This window comes from Gopherus evgoodei, chromosome 5 (genome assembly GCF_007399415.2).
Source record: "Gopherus evgoodei ecotype Sinaloan lineage chromosome 5, rGopEvg1_v1.p, whole genome shotgun sequence".
Lineage (NCBI taxonomy): Eukaryota > Metazoa > Chordata > Testudines > Testudinidae > Gopherus > Gopherus evgoodei.
In genome coordinates this window covers 105,037,987-105,061,168 of record NC_044326.1, presented here as the reverse complement: position 1 = coordinate 105,061,168, position 23,182 = coordinate 105,037,987, and the positions used below count along the sequence as shown (strand labels likewise).

The 23,182-nt window shown below is 40.1% G+C and overlaps 1 protein-coding gene across 1 annotated transcript in view; it reads left to right on the top strand.

The window, feature by feature from the left end:
- Positions 1-10,106: 10,106 nt before the first annotated feature.
- The window catches only part of LOC115652371 (bifunctional heparan sulfate N-deacetylase/N-sulfotransferase 3-like), a 114,210-nt gene continuing 101,134 nt past the window's right edge, over positions 10,107-23,182 (top strand). Inside the window, 2 exon segments of the mRNA XM_030564314.1 lie at positions 10,107-10,452; positions 18,181-19,310. Of these exon segments, the coding sequence (XP_030420174.1) occupies positions 18,330-19,310 (981 nt within the window). The 5' untranslated portion in view covers positions 10,107-10,452; positions 18,181-18,329.

Genomic DNA, 23,182 nt, shown 5'->3' with positions numbered 1-23,182 from the left:
GCCGGGTCTATGCCACGGGGTTAGGTCGAATTTAGCCACATTCAGACGATTTAAAAAATGACTGTGTCCACACAACCAACCCCGTTCTGTTGACCTAAAGGGCTCTTAAAATAGACTTCTATACTCCTCCCTGACGAGAGGAGTAGTGCTAAAATCTACCTTTCTGGGTTGAATTTGGGTAGTGCGGAAATAAATTGATGGTATGGCTTCCGGGAGCTATTCCAGTGTGCTCCATTGTGACCACTCTGGACAGCACTTTGAACTCCGATGCATTAGCCAGGCACACAGGAAAAGCCCCGGGAACTTTTGAATTTCATTTCCTGTTTGGTCAGCGTGGCGAACTCGGCAGCACAAGTGACCATGCAGTCCCCCCCAGAATTGTAAATGAGCTCCAGCATAGACCAAAAGGGAGACACTGGATCTGATTGCTCTGTGGGGAGAAATACCTGTGCAGGCCGAACTCTGATCAAAAAGAAGTAATGCAAATATGTTTGCCAAAATCTCACAGGGCATGTTGGACAGAGGCTACAACAGGGACACATAGCAGTGCCGCATGAAAGTTAAGGAGCTCAGGCAAGCCTACCACAAGACAAAGGAGGCAAATGGTTGCTCTGGGTCAGAGCCCCATACATGCTGCTTCAATGATCAGCTGCATGGCATTTTAGGGGGGGACCCTACCACTATCTCACCACTGTCTGTGGACACCTGCAATGGGAGAGTCTCACACAACAGGGGGGAGGATTTTGTGGATGAGGAAATGGAGGAGAATGCGCAGCAGGCAAGCGGTGAATCCAGGAGCGCCGCCAGCTTTTTTGCTGCCCTACGCAGTGGAAGGTCCTGCCCCCGAAATGCCACCCCCGACAGAGGCGGTGGAAGATCCAGCTGCCGCAGTCGCCGCTCCCCCCAATGTTAGTGCCTCCCTGGCAGCCAGGACCTTTTCATCTCCCTGGAGCCAATACCCTCCCAAGGCGGGATCCCCAACCCTGAGGGATTTATATCTTTGTGTTAGCCTCACTAGAGCGATATCATGGTCACCTGGTTGAAATAGGGGAATTTTTGTAAGTGAACAGTAAAAGGACCCCATTCATGCTGGGCTGTTTGTGCTTGGCTAAAAGGGATCATCCCAGAGAATAGCCACACAGTGGGGTGAGGGTAGGTGTGTGCTGCACATCCACCTGAAAACTGCAGCCCCTCCTTTTAAATGTGAAAACCAACCCATTGCTTGCTCTGGGAAAGGGAGGGCTCTGCAGTTTGAAAAAATTCCCACTTGTTATGAAGGTGTAAAATGGCAACCCACCCCCCTACTCCTCCACCATGTCAAAAGGCTTACCATGGCTGTGTCATCATACCGGCAGGTGTTCAATATAAAAGGCGCAATGCAACCTTGTACCTAAAGCACATGTGCTGTCTGCTGTGAATTGCTTGATTCACTGTGAAAGAGTCTCCCTTTTGTTCTCAGAAATGTATCATCTTACTCTCCCTTTTTATCCCCTCTGCCCCCAAGGTGCAAACGTTTCTACACTCCCCCTATCATCTCAGTCCCTGAGGTTATTGCAAATTAGAAGGAGAAAAAAACACACTCAAAATGACATGTTTTCTGAGCCCATGCAGTCCTTTTGCACTGATAGGGCACAGCTTAATGCATGGAGGCATTCAGTGGCAGAGGCCAGAAAAGAATTAAGTGAGCACAAAGAGCAGAGGCAGGATGTGATGCTGAGGCTAAGAGGGGAGCAAATGGACATAATGAGGCATCCTTTGGAACTGCAGGAAAGGCAACAAGAGCACAGACCCCTGCTGCATCAACTGTATAACAGCATGCCCTCCTCCGCAAGATGCCTCACCCAGATGCCCAAGAACAAGGGGGGGGAAGGTTCCAGGCCCCCAACCACTCCACTCCAGAGGATAGCCCAAACAACAGAAGACTGTCATTCAAACTGTTTATTGTAGTCACACTTAAAATCAATGTGGCCTTGTCATTCCTCCTCCCCCACATGGGCTACCTTGTCCATATCTCATATTTTTTGAATTAATAAAGAGTGCATGGTTTCAAAACAATAGTTACTTTATTTCAAAGGGGGGAGGGTGGCTGGCTCACAGGGGAATTAAAATCACCAAAGGGGGTGGGTTTGCATCAAGGAGTAACACACACAACTGTCACACTGAAGCTTGGCCAGTCATTAAACTGGTTTTCAAAGTCTCTCTGATGCATAAAATGCCTTGCTGTGCTCTTCTAATCAGCCTGGTGTCTGGCTGCTCAAAACTGGATGCCAGGCAATTTGCCTCAACCTTCCACCCTGCCATAAACATCTTCCCCCTTAATCTCATAGATATTATGGAAAATACTGCAAGCAGCAATAACAATGGGAATGTTGGTTGTTCTGAGGTCTGACCTAGTCAGCAAACAGTGCCAGCAAGTTTTTAAATGTCCAAAGGTGTATTCTACCACCATTCTGCACTTGCTCAGCCTATAGTTGAACTGCTCCTTACTGCTGTCAGGCTGCCTGTGTAAGGCTTCATGAGCAATGGGAGCAAGGAGTAGGCTGGGTCCCTGATGATAACTGTTGGCATTTCAACATCCCCCAATGGTAATCTTCTGGTCTGGGAAGTAAGTCCCTTCTTGCAGCTGTTCAAACAGCCCAGAGTTCCTAAATATGCAAGCGTCAAGCACCTTTCCCAGCCATCCCATGTTGATGTTGGTGAAATGTCCCTTGTGATCCACCAGTGCTTGCAGAAGTACCCTTGGCAGTTCATGTACTGGTTGGCAAGGTGTTCCAGTGCTAAGATGGAGATATGCGTTCCGTCTAGCACCCCACCACAGTTAGGGAACCCCACTGAAGCAAAGCCATTCAGTATGACCTGCACATTTCCCAGAGTCACTACCCTTGATAACAGAATGTCAACGATTGCATTGGCTACTTGGATCACAGAAGCCCCCACAGTAGACTTGCCCACTCCAAATTGATTCCCAACTGACTGGTAGCAGTCAGGCATTGCAAGCTTCCACAAGGCTATTGCCACTTGCTTCTCAACTGTCAGGGCAGCTCTCATCTTGGTATTTCTGCACTTCAGGGTGAAGGAAAGCAACTCACAGAGTTCCAGGAAAGTGACCTTATGCATGCAAAAGTTTTGCAGCCATCATGAATCATTCTATACCCGCAACACTGTGTTTGTCTGGCCCAGAATCAGCATTCTACTGTATCAGCCAGCCCCACTGATGCTATGATGTCCCAGTTGCCACAGCCCATGCTTTCAGGAATGTCTGTGTCCACATCCTCATCAAAATCTTCCTTGCGCTGGCATCTCTTAGCCCAGTTCTTCATGTACTTCAGGATAATGTGCCAGGTGTTTAGAATGCTCACAACAGCAGCGGTGACGGTGAGCTGAGCGGATTCCACGCTCGCCGTGGTGTGGCATCTGCATGGGTGACCCAGGAAAAAAAGAGTGAACGATTGTCTGCCTTTGCTTTCAAGGAGAGAGGGGTAACTGACGACATGTACCTAAAACAACCTGTAACAATGTGTTTGCCCCATCAGGCATTGGGAGCTTAACCCAGAATTCCAATGGACAGTGGAGACTGTGGGAACTGTGGGATAGCCACCCACAGTACACCGCTCTGTAAGTCGCAGTAGTAAGGATGCACTCCGCTGACTTAATGCGCTTAGTGAGGACATACACAATCAACTGTATAAAATTGATTTCTAAAAATTGACTTTTATAAAATCAGCCCAATTTTGTAGTGTAAACATACCCCTAGTCTTGATTCCTTGTTGCTCCAGTCCACTCCCCCTACAGCCCAGGCTGCTAGGAGAGAGATTGTGCTTCCTGCATATGCAATTCACCACTGAGCTCTCCACTGGGGCCTTGGGCCTTTGAACGGCCCCCTACTCAGGGGTAAATACCACAATTTGGCCCACAAATTATGATGTGCATTTCCCAGGAGCACTTCACACAGCAATGTGAATCATTTGGTAATCTATTCCTTCTAAAGCACCTCTTGACTAGAAGAGCCTTCTGAGAATTAATCAAGACTTTCACATTGATTGGAAAGTAATAATAGCTTATGAAATGACATTTGTAAATTGCTTAATGTTTTCTTGTGACTTTCTTCATTTCACAGTGTCCCTACATGTTTAGAGTTTTTCTCTCTTATTACCAAGTTCAGCTGAAAGTTCAATCCTCTAAATGCAAAGACATGTCTAGGAAATTAGGCCCTAGTTCAGCAGAAACAGGCATAACTTCAATGGGACTACTCAAATTCTTAAATATATAATTGTTTTGTGGGATTGGGACCTTAGAGACTGAAATTTAGGTAGACACAAATCAGGCTCCTTAAATTGGGCTGTCATTCTCTCTAGATTTTTTTCCCCTCCCGCTTTCTGTTGAGGATTATTCCTGTGTGACAGAAAGGGCTCAGTAACCCTCTAGCATGAACATCCAAATCCTTAGAAAAAAGGAGGATGTAGTATTACAGAATCCCACCCATGTTACACTTTAATACAGATGCTGAATTATGCCCCTCTCCCTGAACTGTAGGACTGACAGGACTCAGGCAGTATAATAATATCATTACAATAATATGTATTGTCCTAAGGTGCATGGAACTTTGCAGGCAAATAAAACACAATGAGCCGGATTGTTAGCTGGTGTAAGCCAGCCTAGATGCATAACACTTGTGCTCACTCATACCACCTGAGTATCTGTCTCAAAGTTCCTCCCCTGATCAGGTTAGGAGCTGAGATGGGATATGATGAATAGTCAATATGGACAAATACTGACTAGGTACAATTACAAGTTGTCTGACATTCTCGACTAAATTGAGCCATAATTGTGTAAGCAAAACTCCTGGTAATTTCCACAGGGAGTTTCGTATAAATTTGTTGCATGAAATGGCCACCTGATGCTGACTCAGGCCCACTACTATTTCTTCTGCATAAAAACATGATCTAAGAATTAAACTGTTTGAGGCAGTCACCATCTTTTTGTTACATTTGTGCGTGCTTAGTACAATGAGGCTGGGACCTCTAGTTGCTCCTGCAATAGAAATAATACATTTCAGATTTTTAGTTTTAATCTTCTAGCTTTACTGGATTGCTGTATACTGGTAATGTAACTTTCTATATTCAATTACAATCTCTGGATCCTTCAGAAGAGGTTGGACTGTTTTCTCTTGAGTTTTCAGATTGGAATTAAAATAGGTCTATTGGCCTCTAATCTCTTCTTTTTAATCCCTCTGCTGTAAATATAGAATTATTATAGTATGTGATGCCCTGGAGATCATGTGCTATCATGAAATTCCCACCCCTGATCAACAGGAGAACTAAGATCCTTGTACATAATGTATGGTTGCATATGGGCCACATATCAGTGGAATCTGTTTAAGATGAAATTAAAACAATATATGATAATGTCTCTACCAGAGTGCCTGATTTTTTTAATCTACTGTGCATTGCACCAGAATTGAAAAATTAATAAGCAGAAATATCAAGCATGCAGATTAATTCTAGAAGAAAGATTCTTTTGCTGCCTTTCTCCTTCTTGACTGCTAGGACAGGTTGGAAACCCAACATGTTTCCCTGGAGGATAATGTCTTATATTCCAGAATCTAAGCTTTCATTTAAAAAAAATTCATGTGAACAAAATTCAAGAAATATTGTTCACCTGAGTCTGCATACAGCATAAAACAACAGTGTATGTTGTCTCTGAATCCTAACAGTGAAAATTTAATAACATGGTTAGTGCAACATTTGAGAGAATATCATTTAATTTTTTTAATCAGCACTGCCTAAATTTTGTAGTCAGACACTACACTGGTTTCTGCCCCCCTCTCCCTTCCCGCCACCACCACCACCACCACCACCACCTTTTTTTCTAAGATGGCCAATTTCTCGATTTTTAGAAATAAAATTTGAATGCCAGGTGGAAGTGATCACTAAAAGTGTTACTGAGGAGGAAAGACCTATAATATACTGAGGATTAATGATGGGGTATACAGTATTTACTTTGTTTTGCAAATTATCAGATTATTTTCAGAAGTCTTGTTTCTATACAATTGAAAAGATTGGGGGGGAGTTACAAGTTTTTGCAGAAGTTATCTTAATTTATGTCCTATTTTGTTACATTTCCTGAAATCTTTTTTTATTTTTCAAATTGTTTGACAGAAGTTTTAATTAAATACTGGCAGTAAAAATGTTCTGTCAAACAATTTGAAAAATACTTCCTTCAAAAAAATACTTCCTTCAAAAGAATAAGGCTGCTTTAGTCTGATTGTGCTCACAGCGTCTTTCTCTTTAATCCTCCCCCACCCCCACTTCTACTTTTCTCTAACCAATTTTAATATTACCAAGGACCTTTCAATCAAACTGACATATATTCAAAATAGCTAACTAAAATTAATACATTCTGAATTTATCCTGTGATTTGAATATTTATTAACTAACACAACCCCTTGAAACCTAGCGACCTGATATAATGGGAAGGAAAAATCTTTCTCTCGCCTTCCAAAAGCAAATTTTCTGGTAAATTGTCCTATAGAGTGACAGAAAATATTCAGTCCTCTTTGCTAATGAATCTTTCTTACAGAGTACATGGCATGCGGCTTGAGCGGTAAATGATGTTTCAATGTTGCAGCTCAGAATTGAGAAAATACCTTAATGAATTTTTGGAGCTTTATAAATTCAAGAGCTGGCCATATGAAGGCTCACGTGACTTGTTTTACAAAGATGGTAATTGTTTGGATCCCCTGATTAAAACAGAACAAAACATAGTTATTATAACAGTTTATACTAAGCCCACAGATAACAAAACATTTTTACTGCCAAGTAGTCATCACCGAAGGCATGTAATTAGCAACTTGCCTTCAACTGGCTTGAAAGATACTACCATGCATGCAAATAGTGGGACTTTTCAAGATAAGATACTGAAAATGAAACAAATTACTGAAGAGAAACTATAATTGCTCTCCATTTAAAAGCTAAAATTTCCAAGGAAAACTATCCAAGCATGGCTGCTTTCCCACACTATTTGCTACAAAATAATCCTTACATCTTCAAAAATGATGCACATTGTAGTAAAATAGAGAACATGTTTAATGTAACAAGATTATAGAGCTTGACCTGTTTTCTTCCACCAGCTTAACTGATTAATTTTTAACTGCCTGAGTGTCAGTATGAGTGCCTAATATCACATTCTCATCCTAGTTAGTTGCATTTAACTCAACTGACATCAACGAGGTTGCTAGCGTACCAAAGAAGAGAATCTGGCCCTTAGTCTTTTACTGTGCAACTGCATCTATTAGCCTCAAAACCAGGCACATCTGTTATAATAAGAAGTGATGAGTTCTGGTGATCTTAGCCCAGCACTGGAAGGCAAGTTCTAACTGGAACTTAGACAATGAGTCCCTCTGTGAATTCTGGCAGATCATGGGTTAATCTTTGTCTCACTTCCCCCCTCTTCCCTGCATGTAGAATAAAGACAATAATACCCTTGTCAGGAGGGTATTGTAAGGATTCATTAGTTAATATTTATATAGTGCTTAGAAAATGAATATACTAAGCATCATTAACATTTTGTATTTTTAGGGGTTTTTTTTTAATAAAATTTTGTATTATGCTTGGTAAATCAGGCAGGTTTTTTTTCTTTGTTTTTTTAAGGAAGTATAAGAATAGATAACTGATTACTTCCCAGATGCTCCATGTTTTTCAATAACTTAAATGACTGTCACAGTCCTCCCCAGTAAAATTTACACAAATGAGATTTTATTTGATAAAAAGATGTAATAAAACAACAAGGTACCTGACTTTACTTAGCCTGGCAAAGCTGCATAAAGTATACACTACAAAAAGCAGTTGTGTGGTTTATGGAATGACATCTAACTGAGAAACAAATAATTTCAATGAAAAGTTAGAACAAGGTAGAAAGTTTAATGTTAATATTGTAACATAAAGATTTTGTGTAACACACAATGAAATTTGTCACGCTTATAACTAGAGATGGGCCAAGGAAGCCTTTTACAGATTATAATCCAGAATTGTTTTAAAATGGGGGTCTGAAGTTTAGGTACAGAGTGAGAGGACAGCAAGGGTACACTTCAGATGAGTGGTGCTGAAAACTTGTGAGCTGTTCTTGCAAGATTTCATCCCCAAATCTCTCGTGTACAGCTGATTTTCTGGGATTTCCACTGGTTGGGGACCAGATCCAGAAAACAGAAGTTTTGGATTTGACAGAAGCTGCACTACAAAGGGTATGTTTTATTGAAGGATTTTAATCAGACTTCCGTTTGCTCCCATTGAAGTTGGGGTAAGGGGGCAGAAGGAACAGGATTCTAAGGTTACAAGTTGAGACTCTCTTATAACTTAACTATCAGTATATGATAAATATATTCTTCTGGAAACAATAATTGTCACGTTCTTCATTGAGAATTTTGCTTGAGTAAGAACAGCAGAATTGGAGCCAGAAGGTGATTCATAAGCACCAATCAGTGCAGCGCTGCTGCATCAACCATGCCCCTGACACTTATTGCATTTCAAGCCTTATTCATGTGTGAGTGAATAAAGAACCAAATCTTGCTCATCTCATTTATGCTACTAGACCTACTGAGAATGAGACTGCTGGCATGTGAACAAGATTTGGCTCAAAGTACTTCCCAATATCAACACTATAGACGCACTGTGCTAGGCACTCTACAGATTGAACAAAATTAAAGTCCCTACCCATCTATTTGCTGTGTTTGTACAGTACCAGCGCAGTCCATAGCTATGGCTCCTAGTTGCTATGATAATACAAATAATAAATAACAATGTAAATGAAGTATATGACAAAATGTATAATTTCTCATACTTATTTGTATTGTAACCAGAGCACTCATGTCGTCTGTACCCTCCATATTTAGCTTTAGTATTCCCAAACTACATGAAATAAGTGTATGTATAGATGTATGAGTGTGTGTATATACACACACATATTAATTATCTGTACTTCTATAGTACTTTTTATCCCAACATTTCTGGATGCTTTACAAATATTAATTATTGAGGTGGTAAGTACTATCACACTCAGTTTAAAATGTGTAAACTGAGGGCTTTTGTGAGTTTCTCACTAGTAGATAATGAGTTAGGAATTTAATTTGGGTATTCTGGCTCCACTCTACATTCCTGTCTGCAATAGATTTTCCTCACTACATGCTGTGTACATACACACCCTGACCCTGTAGATTAGTTTGTCATGTTCCGGGGCATAGTTACTATGTCAGACTAAGGGTGGACAGAGACAAAAAATACAATCCTAATTCTTTATTGAAATGAGGGATTTAAGATTTTGGATGAATGGGTGGGTTGGCACCTGAAATAAACTGGAGCAGGTCACTCCAGTGCATCGACACCAGGAGTCTTCTCCAGTGCATGAATGCAACCAGGTAGATCTGTGCAATAACAAACCTTCAGGGGGTTAAGGTGGAATAGCTACATAACTAAGGAGGAAGGCCATGTAAGCATCTAGCTAGTCAGAGCGGGGAGAGGCGACTGGATGAGACATGTAGGCATGAGGGGCCTGGAGGGCATCCTTGGGTGGAAATCCCTTTTAATAAATCACCAGTTGGTTCAATACAGCGGAGGCAGGAAAGTGCACTGCAAGAGATAGCAGGCGTCTTTGGCCAGGGAGGCGTTGGCAATACCCAGACTGTCCTCGGGGACGAGGAAAGACGCATCCCCCCTCCGGGCTGCTCTGTGCAGCGGGATCGGAGCTGGGCGCCTCGCACAGCAGCAAGCCGGCTGCAGAGAGGGGGTGAGTGCAGCAGCTAGGCTCTCCGGCGGCCGAGGCGCCCCATCCCCCGCGTGGCGGCAGCGCACGGACTAGAACCCGCCGTGGTCACCCCCCAGCCACGCACAAGCCTCCCCACGAAGGAGGCGACTGGCGAAGGGAGGAGCCTCCGCCGGCCAATGGCGGGGAAGTCGGAGTCCCCCGCTCGCTGCTCCCGCTGCCGCCTGTGCGAGTGCGAGAGGCACAGAGCAGAGCAGCGTCCGGCGCGCTAGAGCGAGAGGCGGCGGGCTCTGGCTGGCCCCGCCGCGGCACCGCGCCGCCTGCAGCGCAGCGCAGCCCCTCGCCTCCCGGGCGGCAGCGGCTGCTGCTAAAAGCCTTGCTTGGCTCCTTCTTCTCCTGGGCACTTGGGTCGTGCCGGCTGCTGCCTAGAGGCACCTCCAGCTCCCCCGGTTGGAGGAGGAGGAGGGGGAAGCTCTGCCTCGGAGTGAGGGAGGCTCCAGGGGCTATACCGCTTGCCTTCTCCTGGTGCTTCGGTTGGGGCTTCGCAGACCGGACTGAGCGGCCCCTGCGTGGGAGGGCAGCGGAGAGAGAGAGGGCAAGACTGGCAGCGGCCACTGGTCCCGTCTCAGGAGGAGCTGCATGCAGCAGGTCTAGGGGAAGTGGAAGCAGCACCGGCATGTTCCTGGAGTTCACCTCGAGGTAATAATTGGGGCAGGGCTGGGCTCACATTTCGTGCTTTAAGCCTAGACAGAAAAGTCTCCAAACTCTATTATCTGCTAATCTCCTCACTCCCGGCCACCCCCCAACAAACTTCTGCGGGACAGATTTATTGGTGACTATGCAACTTTTAGTGCTTGTGAACCTTTCCCTCTCTCTCATTTTAATCTATCATATCTGTTCAGACCTTTAGCTCCTCGGTGGTTCAGGTGGTGTGAATGCCCTAGAGAGTTATGCATGCAGCAATTATTTGCGGGGATGTATATTTAGTAGCGTAGTGTATTAACCCTTCAACTGGCAAGATATGGCTTCGTTTCTAAAAACAGCCTTTAACGACACATCCCAAGTTTAGTTTAGCGCATTTGGGAGAGTTCTTATTTATTAGCTCAGTTAGCATCTGTCTTCCTGGTCTGGTACCCAAGCCAGCCGTGCAGTTAATAGGTTTTTCGGTGTGACGCTGTTGCCCTCTAGTGTTCTAGGACATTGAGAGCTGCTTGATTGCTGTGTCAGCAAAATTAAAATATTATCATAACAATACAGTCATAACCCATTAGCTGTTAACATCTGAAATCATCCCAAATCGATGCAGAATTTGGCATGTGCTAATGTTTATTTCAGATGTCATGTATATAACTGAGAAGTTCTATCAGCCTTTTGAAGTTTTATCTAGGTAAATTACTTAAACACAATTTAGTTGACTCTTCAGGCCTGCCAGATAATTGTTTTGGAAATATGAGGCCTTTTGACCAAACAGTAGAAGTAGGGGTTTTTTTCCATCCAGTTTTTCACCTAACTAAATTTCTCAGCATTAATGAAATACCTGTATTTAATCTCTTTGACAAGCATCAGTCAGGAATATGTGGGAAATAGCATAGTTTTGTGGTGAAGGTATCTGGGAGGCAGGAGAACTGTCTCCAGCAGCCTACCTTTTTGTGACCTGGGGCAGATCACTTAACCTCTGTATCACTGAGTTTCTGCCTCAATAAAAAATGGTGATAGTAATGCTTATGTCACAGAAATATTGTTTAAGTCAATTCAGTGATGTTTGTAAAGCTGTCTATCTATCCTTGCATAGAAAGTACTGAAGGGAGATCAGATAATAATTTGGTGGGGAGGGGGATATTTTTTAGCAAATTAAACTCTTTCAAACCTTTCTTAAATAAACAAACAGTTTTATAAACACTATTTTGTTAATTTTAAAATCTCCTTTACTAACAGATTATTATGCACACACACACACACACGGCAATATTTCCTACTGGTGTCATTCTGTGTAAAACAATACATCAAAAAGCTGAAGGTACAGAGATTTAATAACCAAATGAATAGTATTTGCCAGAAAGATTTGGACACAGTGTTTACCTCCTGCTTTCTATGCTTTTAAAGAATCCTTAGTCCATCTAATCCATCCCACCTTTCAGTTGGTACACTTAGAAATGTAAAGTCCCCAGATAGTTATCTGTTCCAGTCCTGAAATTATGTGATACTTATAGCTTTCAATTACTTTCCTTTACATATCAATATCTTTTTCAGTTAAAAATCTCTTCCAAAGATATAGACTAAATATCAGCTTTCTTATTTTGTAATTTCTTGAGTGTTCAGTGCTTGACTTTTATGGCAGACAGAGATTGGTACCAAGTACTTGGAAGCAGTATGTATTTTTAGCGGGGATCCACAATATGCATACTATCATCTGTACCACCATTGCTTGCCAACAAATAGACATTGTTCCTTCATGCCTTGTCATTCATTAACTCCCAAAGCTTCGCCTGTTTAGCAGCATTAATGTAATAATTTCAAAATAACTCCCTAATTAGGTCAACACTTTTTCTCCAACATATTTCATGATTGTCTAAAAATGGAATTTTTGTTCAGGATAGTTAAATAATGTGCTAATCATAATCATTTTTAATGCTTATGCTACACAATATGGAAAATATTTGTATTGTTTCTGGTTTTCATTTAAAACCAGTTTTTCATATTGCACTTGAACGTTATATTGCAGCTGTGCAGGCAGTGGTCAGTGTGCAAAGGAACAGAGCTAGAATGTTTTAATATTAGGTTAGGAAAGAGAGACAAAGATCTGTGCAGCTATATGTAACTGCAGAAATATCATTTACAGTAAATAATATTTGATGGAAAACTCGGGAGGCCTGACTTCACATCATTTTTGTTTGTTCTTTGTAAACCAGAGGTGTTTTCATAATACAAATGTCAAGAAGAATTTATATATACCAGAAGATAGAAGGAGCTGAGTGTAGCATAACTGTACTATTCCTACTCAAGGATCAGGGTACAGAATATGTGGCTGCAGTAAACCTTAAGTTAAACTAAATGATCTTTCTTCAAATTGGAAACTGTTTTTGTAGGCTTTATTTTCTCATTTGATTTTGGATATTTTTAATTTTTTTCATTAATTATCCTGATGAAACTAGGTTTATAATACAGTTGAGTTAAGGAAAACTGCTTCTGGTGGGTTAAAAGGTTTGCTGCCAAACACTAACACAATTTAGCACTCTGAAACCTGTCACAATTTTAACAGACTGCAATTTGTATGAGGGGTGGGATTCTATTTGGATGTACTTTTTTTTTTTTTTTTGAGAAATTGACCCCAAATATACAGGGATGGATTAACCTAGAATTGATGTCATTTCTAAAAAAACACTAATACTAATTATGTCATGGAATGGCCAAGAATGTGACTTTCTCCAATTATTTTTTAAGTCCTGCATGCAGAAGAATTGTATTTCCATTGTACAGAAGACCAGTGCACACTACTGGAGAGCCCATGCAAGGGGTCTACATGCTTCCCTGTGCACCATGGGAATCTCTGTGGCACATTTTTGCTCTACCATACAGAGGGGGGCAAATTGTCATTCTGGGGATGTGGCCATTATGCTCACCTACAGCCAAAGTCTATGAAGGGTGCGCACCACAAAGGAGGCTGCAGGCCAGCTACCTGAATTTGAATGCCCTGCTCCATAGGCTTAAGTGGAGAGAGCTTTTTGCAAAGGTAATATCCACATTTTAATGCTTTGATATATGTGTGCTTTAAAAACCAATAAGGGCATGTGCATAATCTACACATATGTGACCTCCAGCCTCAGTTACTGCAACCCATTACTGTGCCAGATCCTCAGCTGGTAAATCAGCATAGGTACATTAAAGTCAATTTAGCTACACTGATTTACACAGAGGATTTGGTCATTATATCCAGGAATTAAACCACACACCCCAAAGAAAGCTGCAAGTGGCACAAAGCACAGCAGTTTGTTTGCAAAGTAACACTGTTTTTTTGAAAAAGCAGCAAAGAATCCCGTGGCACCTTATAGACTAACAGATGTTTTGGAGCATGAGCTTTTGTGGGTGAATACCCACTTTGTCAGATGCATGCATCTGTCGAAGTGGATATTCACCCACGAAAGCTCATGCTCCTAAACGTCTGTTAGTATATAAGGTGCCACGGGATTCTTTGCTGCTTTTACAGATCCAGACTAACACTGCTACCCCTCTGATACTGTTTTTTTGAGCACATCATGCTGGGTGCTGTTCTCAACATTGGTCTCCCATTGAATACAGAGGCCAACTGAAAATTCCTGGCCTAATATTCAAAAAGCCATTTATGGGGATTGGCCCTACCTACCAGTTAGCACTTCTATGCACATGACCTCCCACTGCAGCTATGTTCCGCTGAAATGATGAAACTGTCAACAATTGGATGAGCACTAGTGGGTATAGGAAACAGAATTTTCCCAGGATCTGGACCATGGAAGTTTCTCCCATAAGAGAGAAGAATGACTGTGGTACTCCTTGTATTCAGAAATTAATGCAAAGCTCATTTCCTTGACTTAAATTTCCTTTAGTAGGTTCTTTTCACATACAAGAAACCTATTTTTCTGTGTATCAAAATATTTCTAGCTATTCAAATTTACATATGAGGAAGACAAAAAGAGAATATTTCTTTTCATCTTTGGGAGGCCCTGTGAGATAACATGTTAGGAGCAGTGCTGTAGTACCTAAATTAATAGATTCTGGTCTCACTCTGCAGGTGAATACTTAATGAATGCAAAAGTCTTAGAGATCAAATTAGGGATTCTCAGGCAAGGATTTAGGTGCAGAAGTGCAGGGGCATCTTGCACTGCTGCAGATTAATTGGCACGTTCTCCTTCAAAAGTCATTGTATAGTATTATACAATAATGGTACAAGGCTCTACAATAGTGGGAGTGCAATGTTTGGGGTCTTGGATTTGGTGGTACTGTGTTATTTTACGTATGAGGCAAGATCCTCATCTGCTGTAAATCATCATGAGCTGTGTTGGTTATACTAGTTGAGGAACGGTCCCGAGTTTTTACAGGTACCAAACCAAAACAGTATCAACAAACTCATAACTCTTCTAAAATCTCAGACTTTTCAGAAGCCTTTTTTATTTCTTATGTGCTGCTCCTTATGCTTGGAACTCCCTTTCTTTTGTTTTATTTATCAGATTGCCACAATTCTTCATTCAGATCACTCAGTAAAATATATTGCTTTCAGGAAGTATTTCATTGGTAGTCCAACATAATAAGTGTGTTTAGAAACCAAACAAAAATATCCACAAACATTCTACAAATTGTGTCCTCAAATGAGAAGCCTGTCTGAAAACAACCTCTTAATATTGCCTCAATCATTCAAGATTGAGCTTTCTCTTTGTTACCTTACTTCCAATCAGATCAACCATCTCTTTATTGCTAGCTAGACTGATAGTCCCTCTGAAGATAATAGTCTAAGCATGTAACCGTGCTCACTATTCAAAAGTATTCTGTTGATCGTTGTAACACATGCAGATTGTCCTTTAGTCTTTATTTTTAATAAAATTTGCAAATTCTCTTTTCAGACAGCTGTCTCTACTTTTTAGAGCCAGGATTCCCCCCCTCCCGCCCCAATCCTGAACAATTCATCTTCATGCTTTGGGGCTTTGAACACAGTGTGCAGCAGGGAGGGCAAGTTTGTTGTGTCCCAGTGCAAATGTGAGTGACAGTTATGTCCAGTTGTCAGTAAAAGGTGTAAGCCTTTCCACTGCATGTGGTAAGTCTTAATACACCTGTGCAGCTTTCCTTTACTCTCAAGAACACAGGGTAAAAAAGGGAAAGATATGGGCAGAGAATGAATTTGTCCGGCAAGACATGGGCTTAACTGTAATCCCCATCATATAATGAGAAACATAGCTATGCTTTCACAACTTTTCCCTAATCCTGTTATTAAGCAGGAAAAACTTGGGTGCCATGTTCTAAAGCTACTGTTAAAACAGGATTGGGTTCCCCTCAGCTCACTTTCCTGCTCATTACTTTTTACCTTGTGTTTATACTCCTTACTTTCACTGTGCAGGATCAAGCCCCTGGAATGTAACTAAAGTTGAGAAAGTTAAAAGGACATTTACTAAAAAACTCACACTCCCAATCAGAAATTTGAAAATAAAAGGCCTGCTCCAGTCCTGATTTAAATTAATAATAGTAATAATAATTGGAGATACACCTATTTCCTAAAACTGGAAGGGACCTTGAAAGGTCATCAAGTCCAGCCCCCTGCCTTCATTAGCAGAACCAAATACTGATTTTTGCCCCAAATCCCTAAGTGGCCCCCTCAAGGACTGAGCTCATAACCCTGGGTTTAGTAGGCCAATGCTCAAACCACTGAGCTATCCCTCCCCCTTAACTGGTAATTAAGTTTGGAGTTTTGCTATTGACAATATTAGATGCAGGCAAGAACCCCAAATTTCTTTCACTAATCTTCTCCTTCAACCATTTGTAAACATTAGTTTGATTTCTTGCAGTTCTTGTGGTGCACAAACTTATTCTGTCTTGTTCAGTTATTTTCTGAAATAAATATTATCAAAGTGCCAGGAATAGGAATTCCTAGCAAAATAGCTTGATAACTTGGCAGAAGCAAAGCACAAAGTGTTGTGGGCCAAAAACCTCGTAAAAACATGCACAATTGTAAATTTTGCATAATAGGTATATGGCGGGCATCATCTGCCAGTTTGTACACAAATTGCAGGGTTTTGCCTTACAAATGGATTTACCCACTATTGCCAGTGAGGTCCATTACAGTTTAACTCTGTAGATTTTACACACATAAGCAATGGGTTTTGGCTTTAAATTTAGTGTTAGATTAAAAAATATATATATCCCTCTTTCTGTTGCTTTAAAAATACAGTAAGAGGATATGTGGTTAAGCACTCAGAAGACAGGAAAAGACAAAGCTAAATGTTGCAAACACAAACTTAATATTGACCCCCTGCGTATTATATATGATACATTCTGCAATTACACTGATGTTCTGTTTCCTAAATAATACTATATAATACACAATTTTTATTTCAACCTTAGTTAGCTGTCCTGCAATACTTGCTTTATTATATTTAATTTTATTGTCATATTTTTCCAGCTTATATTTTCAAATAGGTATCTTAATAATTTTGTCAGTAGCTATTATCTTGTTAGTCAACACCACAGTTTTCTTTAGGTACAGCTCAGAGCACAAGTTGCAAACTTAGGTGGCTCGTGTGCCAATGAGTTTCTGTTATTGCCCTGTGTTATAACACACTCCAGATTAAGTATATTTAATATAGAGTATATAAGCATTGTTTATCGCATACTTTTAGTATAAAATACTTAATGTAAACAGAATAGTACATTGTAGTACACATATGCATCTAACATAGTAGAAAAGATTGTAATTTATATTGTATTGTCTGAGAAATAGTGTATGACCATGTAACAAAAGAATCTCATTGTGTACACACAACAGGGCAGAGTTAAGGATATGCATGCAACTTTAACTTCTTGAGAGAATTTTTAACATAAGAGTGAGTGCATTTAAGCATACAACCGTAACTTCTCTTAACTTTTTTTTTTTAATCTTGTTATCAAATCTTGTTATGTTTGGAGGGTGGGGAGAGGCAGGGTTTGCTTGCTTGCTTTGTTTTTAGAAAAATGACAGGAAAGGAAGTTATATAACATCAAAATATTTGGCTGGACGCCACTGGAATGCCCTGTGTCTTACACGTTGAGTTCCACAGGAGGTGCTCCTCTCTTGCCAATTTTAGATGTGCTGCTTTGTATCTTACAAGTTTTTAGTGCAGGCCAAATCCCTGTCTTCTTTTGTGTACTGACAGCAGAATTTATACAGTTTCCTATAGAAGTGGGGGCAGGATATGGGAGTTGGGCAGGGAATATGCATACTTGTGTGGAATGGAGCTCAGTCTGCAGAAGCTCTCTACCAGTGTACCCTCTTTTCAATGTATGTATCATGTCCCTCTCTCTGCTTGATCCACAGAACAGGTGATCTCTTACAGCTGCTGGCTATGGGATCTCGGGTCAGATTTTAAAAGGCTTTTAGGTGCCTAATGATGCAGATCAGCATTTTCGAAAATCCCGCTTGGTGCCTAACTGTCTAACTCCAATTAAAACCCCCTTTAAAAATCTGGGCCTTGATCTTTTTGCTCAAGATGTAGAGAGTCACTTAGCTCTTGATATCCTGTGCTCAGTTCCTGTTGATGACCAAAGTGGTGCTTGTGTAACAAGCACACTGAAAGTAGCTGGGGCTAGACTACAGGTGGGGTGGAGGATCTCTCTGACTCCTGTCCTGTAGAATTAGGAACTGCTACGAGCTAGTTGAAATGAAATAATAGTTATGGATGCATTAAACCTCTACTTTTCTTTTTCTTTTAGACTATACCGTCTATAAAGCTTGCTGAAGACAGACACATGTGCTGCAATGGTGACATAAATTATTAAGCAGGACTGGAACAAGTTGTTGAAAAGTTGTGGTTTTTTTTAATGCTGCTGCTGTTGGAAGCAATCTAAGGCAAGTATACAACATGAGTTTTATCATGAAACTTCACAGACATTTTCAAAGAACAGTTATCTTGCTTGCCACTTTTTGTATGGTGAGCATTGTTATTTCTGCTTACTATTTGTATAATGGCTACAAACAGGAAAATGAACTTTCTGAGATCTCTTCGGAACTGGAATGTGGTGATCTTCAGCTGTTGCCATACAAGTTAATGGAGCTGAAGACAGTGAAGCCCATTGATCCCATTCGGACTGATCCCGTAGTGCTGGTGTTTGTGGAAAGCCAGTACTCAACACTCGGTCAAGATATAATAACAATTCTAGAATCCAGCAGATTTCAGTATCACATAGAGATTGCTCCTGGGAAAGGTGATCTTCCAGTGCTTATAGACAAAAATAAAGGCAAATATGTTCTCGTTGTATATGAAAATATTTTAAAGTATGTGAATATGGACTCATGGAACAAAGGCCTTCTAGATAAATACTGTATTGAATATGATGTGGGTGTCATTGGATTCCATAAGGGCAGCGAGAACAGCTTGCAGAACATTCAGTTTAAGGGCTTTCCTTTCCATGTTCATGGCAATCTGGGTGTTAAGGACTGTTGTGTTAACCCTCATTCCCCATTGCTTCATGTAACTAAATCCTCTAAGCTTGATAAAGGTCCCTTGCCTGGAAATGACTGGACAGTTTTCCAGATTAATCATTCAGCCTATCAACCAGTGATATTTGCAAAAATAAAGACTACAGAAAACCTCCTACTACCCATCACTAAAAATGCTCTCCATGCCACAGTAGTTCATGACCTGGGGCTTCATGATGGGATTCAGAGAGTCCTCTTTGGCAACAACTTGAACTTTTGGCTGCACAAGCTGATCTTTATAGATGCCATCTCTTTCCTGTCTGGGAAAAAGCTCACATTGTCCTTGGACAGGTACATTCTTGTTGACATAGATGACATCTTTGTTGGGAAGGAAGGAACAAGGATGAATGTCAATGATGTGCAGGTACAGTATGTGGAAAAAAAACTGTTCTGCTACTGCAAAAGCTTCAGCATGAATTCTTATTTTTTAAACTGAAATTAATGTTTGAAATATACCAAAAATGCAAATCTGTCTTGCTGCACCAATCCCAAGTATGTGTTTGGCACAAGAAAAATCCCTTGGGGTTTGGGGAGACAGAATCCTTCTCTCTTGCAGGCTACAAAGTTCCTTTGTGGCACCTGCTGCAACCTCAGAGCAGGAATAGAGTCTATTGCCTATTAACTTGCCTCTTGCAAAGGAGCTGGGAGAGGCTTGTGAATCATAGTGACAGATCCTCTGGCCAATTCAGGTAGTCACCGAAGTGACAGAGAAGGAGCACCTGCCAAACTTTGCTGAAGGTGTGTGCTCCTGTTTGAAATCTCGGTATTCTGCTTTCCTGCCCACATGGAAACTGGTTCTGCTGTATCCAGGGAATAAAGAGGATAGGGTTTCCCACTAATAGCAGCCAAACTGATAAAAAGTTAATAAATTGGAAAGGATCTGATCCTGCAAGGTGCTAAGCACTTCATGGGAGATACTTCACTGGGAATTGAGGATACTCACACTTTCCGGGACGTCTCCAGCACCTCTCAGGGTTGGAGCTAGATCCTTAGTGTGTAATACATGCGTGTTGCCATCAGCCAATCTTACAAGTAGAAGGTGAATGAGTTGATCTGATGATAAATGCCAACATATATTTTAAAGACGACTATATTGGATTATTAACCATTTTTGAAGTGTCAGGAGTTAGTCACAGCTTTTCACCCTTCTTATTTCCATATTTTGTGGCTCTTACATGCAACCAGGCTAGTGTTTATACATGTCTGAAATAATCTCTCTCTCTCATTTGTTGACTTTCAGTGCTTGTGAGTTTTCCACTATTTTTAGTTATAAACACATGTAGAGTCCTTTTTCAGTCTGTTGCTCCGCCATTCAAGTACAGTGGTGGGTTATGGGTGGATGAGGATGACCTTTGAAGGACATTATTTTTATGCTTTACACCTATTCTTTTTTGAAAGAATCTAGTAGTAAAACAGATGAACAGAGAACACGTTGCAAAACTTGAGGTCTTTGTTCTACAAGCTAAAAATTGGACAAATGTTGAAGATTTTGTTAATCTAGCTAGAAATTTTGGCAGTGTAAGAGCTGTAAGAGACAACACGGTGGGAGGAAGAAAAGGTAATACTATATTATTGGGTAATATTTTGCTAATTTCAGTTGTGTTTTAAACTGTACTTAGTTGATTAAGAGGATCTCATTAAATTACCACTAAATTTATTGAGCTACAAAACCCTCTAAATATATTGGCTCATTCAACAAATGTTTTTGGATTGACAATTTCACATTCAGTTTTTCTTCAAAATTACAGTTGACACATTCTCTCCACTTTTCCAAAAATGTAAAACGATAACCTTAAAGTGTATTAATATTGATATTAAACTGTTGGAGGCTACCCAAAAATGCTTTCAACACATGTATTCTGTAAGGATCTACACTTTTTGGATACCTAAGCAGTTTCATAGGTACACAAGAAAAAAGGCACAATAACCTCTGTCTATGTGTGATTGCAGCATTTCATTTTGGTGTTTGAGAACCTCTTAAATACAAAGTTGAATTACATGGAAGATTTAGAGCCTGGTGTTGCTCCCATTCTAATCAGTGTGACAAAGCTGCTTTGAAGTACTGGACTAATGAAATGCATAAATAAAACCTGAATTAAGAAATAATACAGGTTCAGCACTATAATAAACTATGAGGATCAGAAATAGTATTTTTCCTAATGTTTTTTTTTTCTACGAAGTGAACGTAGAGTGACCAAATAGCAAGTGTGAAAAATCGGAATGGGGTGGGGGGCGATAGGAATCCATTTAAAAAAAAAGCCCCAAATATCAGGACTGTCACTATAAAATCAGGACATCTGGTCACTGTAAGTGAACATTTTGGATTCTGTTAGAATAATAAATCACTGAAGTTAGTTATCAAAAGCAATAAATTATACAGACAAATTTAAAAGATTAATTGAGAATAAAATATCTTTAATTCTTAAAGAAAATGCAAAAACAGTGAGATTTGTTACTATTTTGTGAGGCTAGTTTGTAGTATTTACAAAATACTGCCAAATGAAGGAGGGGGAATGAAATTATATAGAAAATAGGGCAATCAATTAATTGCAGTTAACTCACACGATTAACTATAAAAAATTAATCACAATTAAAAAATTAAAACTGCAACTAATCACAATTAATCACACTGTTAAACAATACCAAGTGAAATTTATTAAATATTTTAGATGTTTTTCTACATTTTCAAATATATTGATTTCAATTACAACAGAATATGAAGTGTACACTGCTCACTTTATTATCATTTAATTACAAATATTTGCACTGTAAAAATTATAAAATAAAAAGAATTTTTCGATTCACCTCATACAATTATTGTAGTGCAATCTCTTTATCATGAAAATGCAACTTAGGGTGTAGTTGGTTTTTTTGTTACATATCTGCACTCAAAAACAAAACAATGTAAAACCTTAGTCTACAAGTCCACTCAGTCCTACTTCTTGTTCAGCCAATACCTAATACAAACAAGTTTGTTTACATTTACAGGAGATAATGCTGCCCACTTCTCACTTTCTGGGGACACTGTAAATAAGAACAGGTGTTCGCATGGCACTTTTGTAGCCAGCATTACAAGATATTTATGTGCCCGCTATGCTAACCATTCATGCTTCAGCCACCACTCCAGAAGACATGCTTCCATGCTGATAATGCTTGTTTAAAAAATAATGTGTTAATTAAATTTGTGACTGAATTCCTTGGGAGAGAATTGTATGTCTCCTGCTCTGTTTTACCCACATTCTGCCATATATTTCATGTTCTAGTAGTCTCAGATGACTCAGCACATGTTGTTTGTTTTAAGAATACTTGTGTGCAAATTTAACAAAATGCAGAAAAGATACCATGAGATTTCTAAAAATAGCTATAGCACACAACCTAAGGTTTAAGTATCTGAAGTGCCTTCCAAAATCTGAGAGGGATGAGGTGTGGAGCATACTTTCAGAAGTCTTAAAAGAGCAACACTTCGATGCAGAATCTATAGAACCTGAACCACCAAAAATGAAAATCAGCCTTTTGCTGGTGGCATCTGAGTCGGATTATAAAAGTGAACATGTCAGTCCGCCCTGTTTTGCATCATTATCGATCAGAACCTGTCATCTGCCTGGACGCATGTCCTCTGGAATGGTGGATGAAGCATGTAGAGACATATGAATCTTTAGCACATCTGGCACATAACTATCTTTTGACACTGGTTCCAACAGTGCCATGTGAATGCCTGTTCTCACTTTCAGGTGACATTATGAACAAGCAGGCAGCATTATCTCCTTCAAATGTAAACAAACTTGTTTGTCTGAGCAATTGGTTGAACAAGAAATAGGACTGAGTGGACTTGTAGGCTCTAAAGTTTTACATTGTTTCATTTGTGAATGCAGTTATTTTTTGTACATAATTCTACATTTGTAAGTTCAACTTTCATGATAAAGAGATTGCACTACAATACTTGTGTTAGGTGAAATGAAAAATACTATGTTTTTTACAGTGCAAATAATTAATAAAAAATAAAGTGAGCACTGTACACTTTGTATTCCGTGTTGTAATTGAAATCAATATATTTGAAAATGTAGAAAACATCGAAAAATATTTAAATAAATGGTATTCTATTATTAACAGTGTGATTAATCATGATTATTTTTTTAAATTATTTCACAGCTCTAATGGAAAGTAATATCAAAGCAGAGAACTTCTGAACCAGTACAACAGATGCAACCATTTAAATAGAGTTGTTTTTTGAAACAG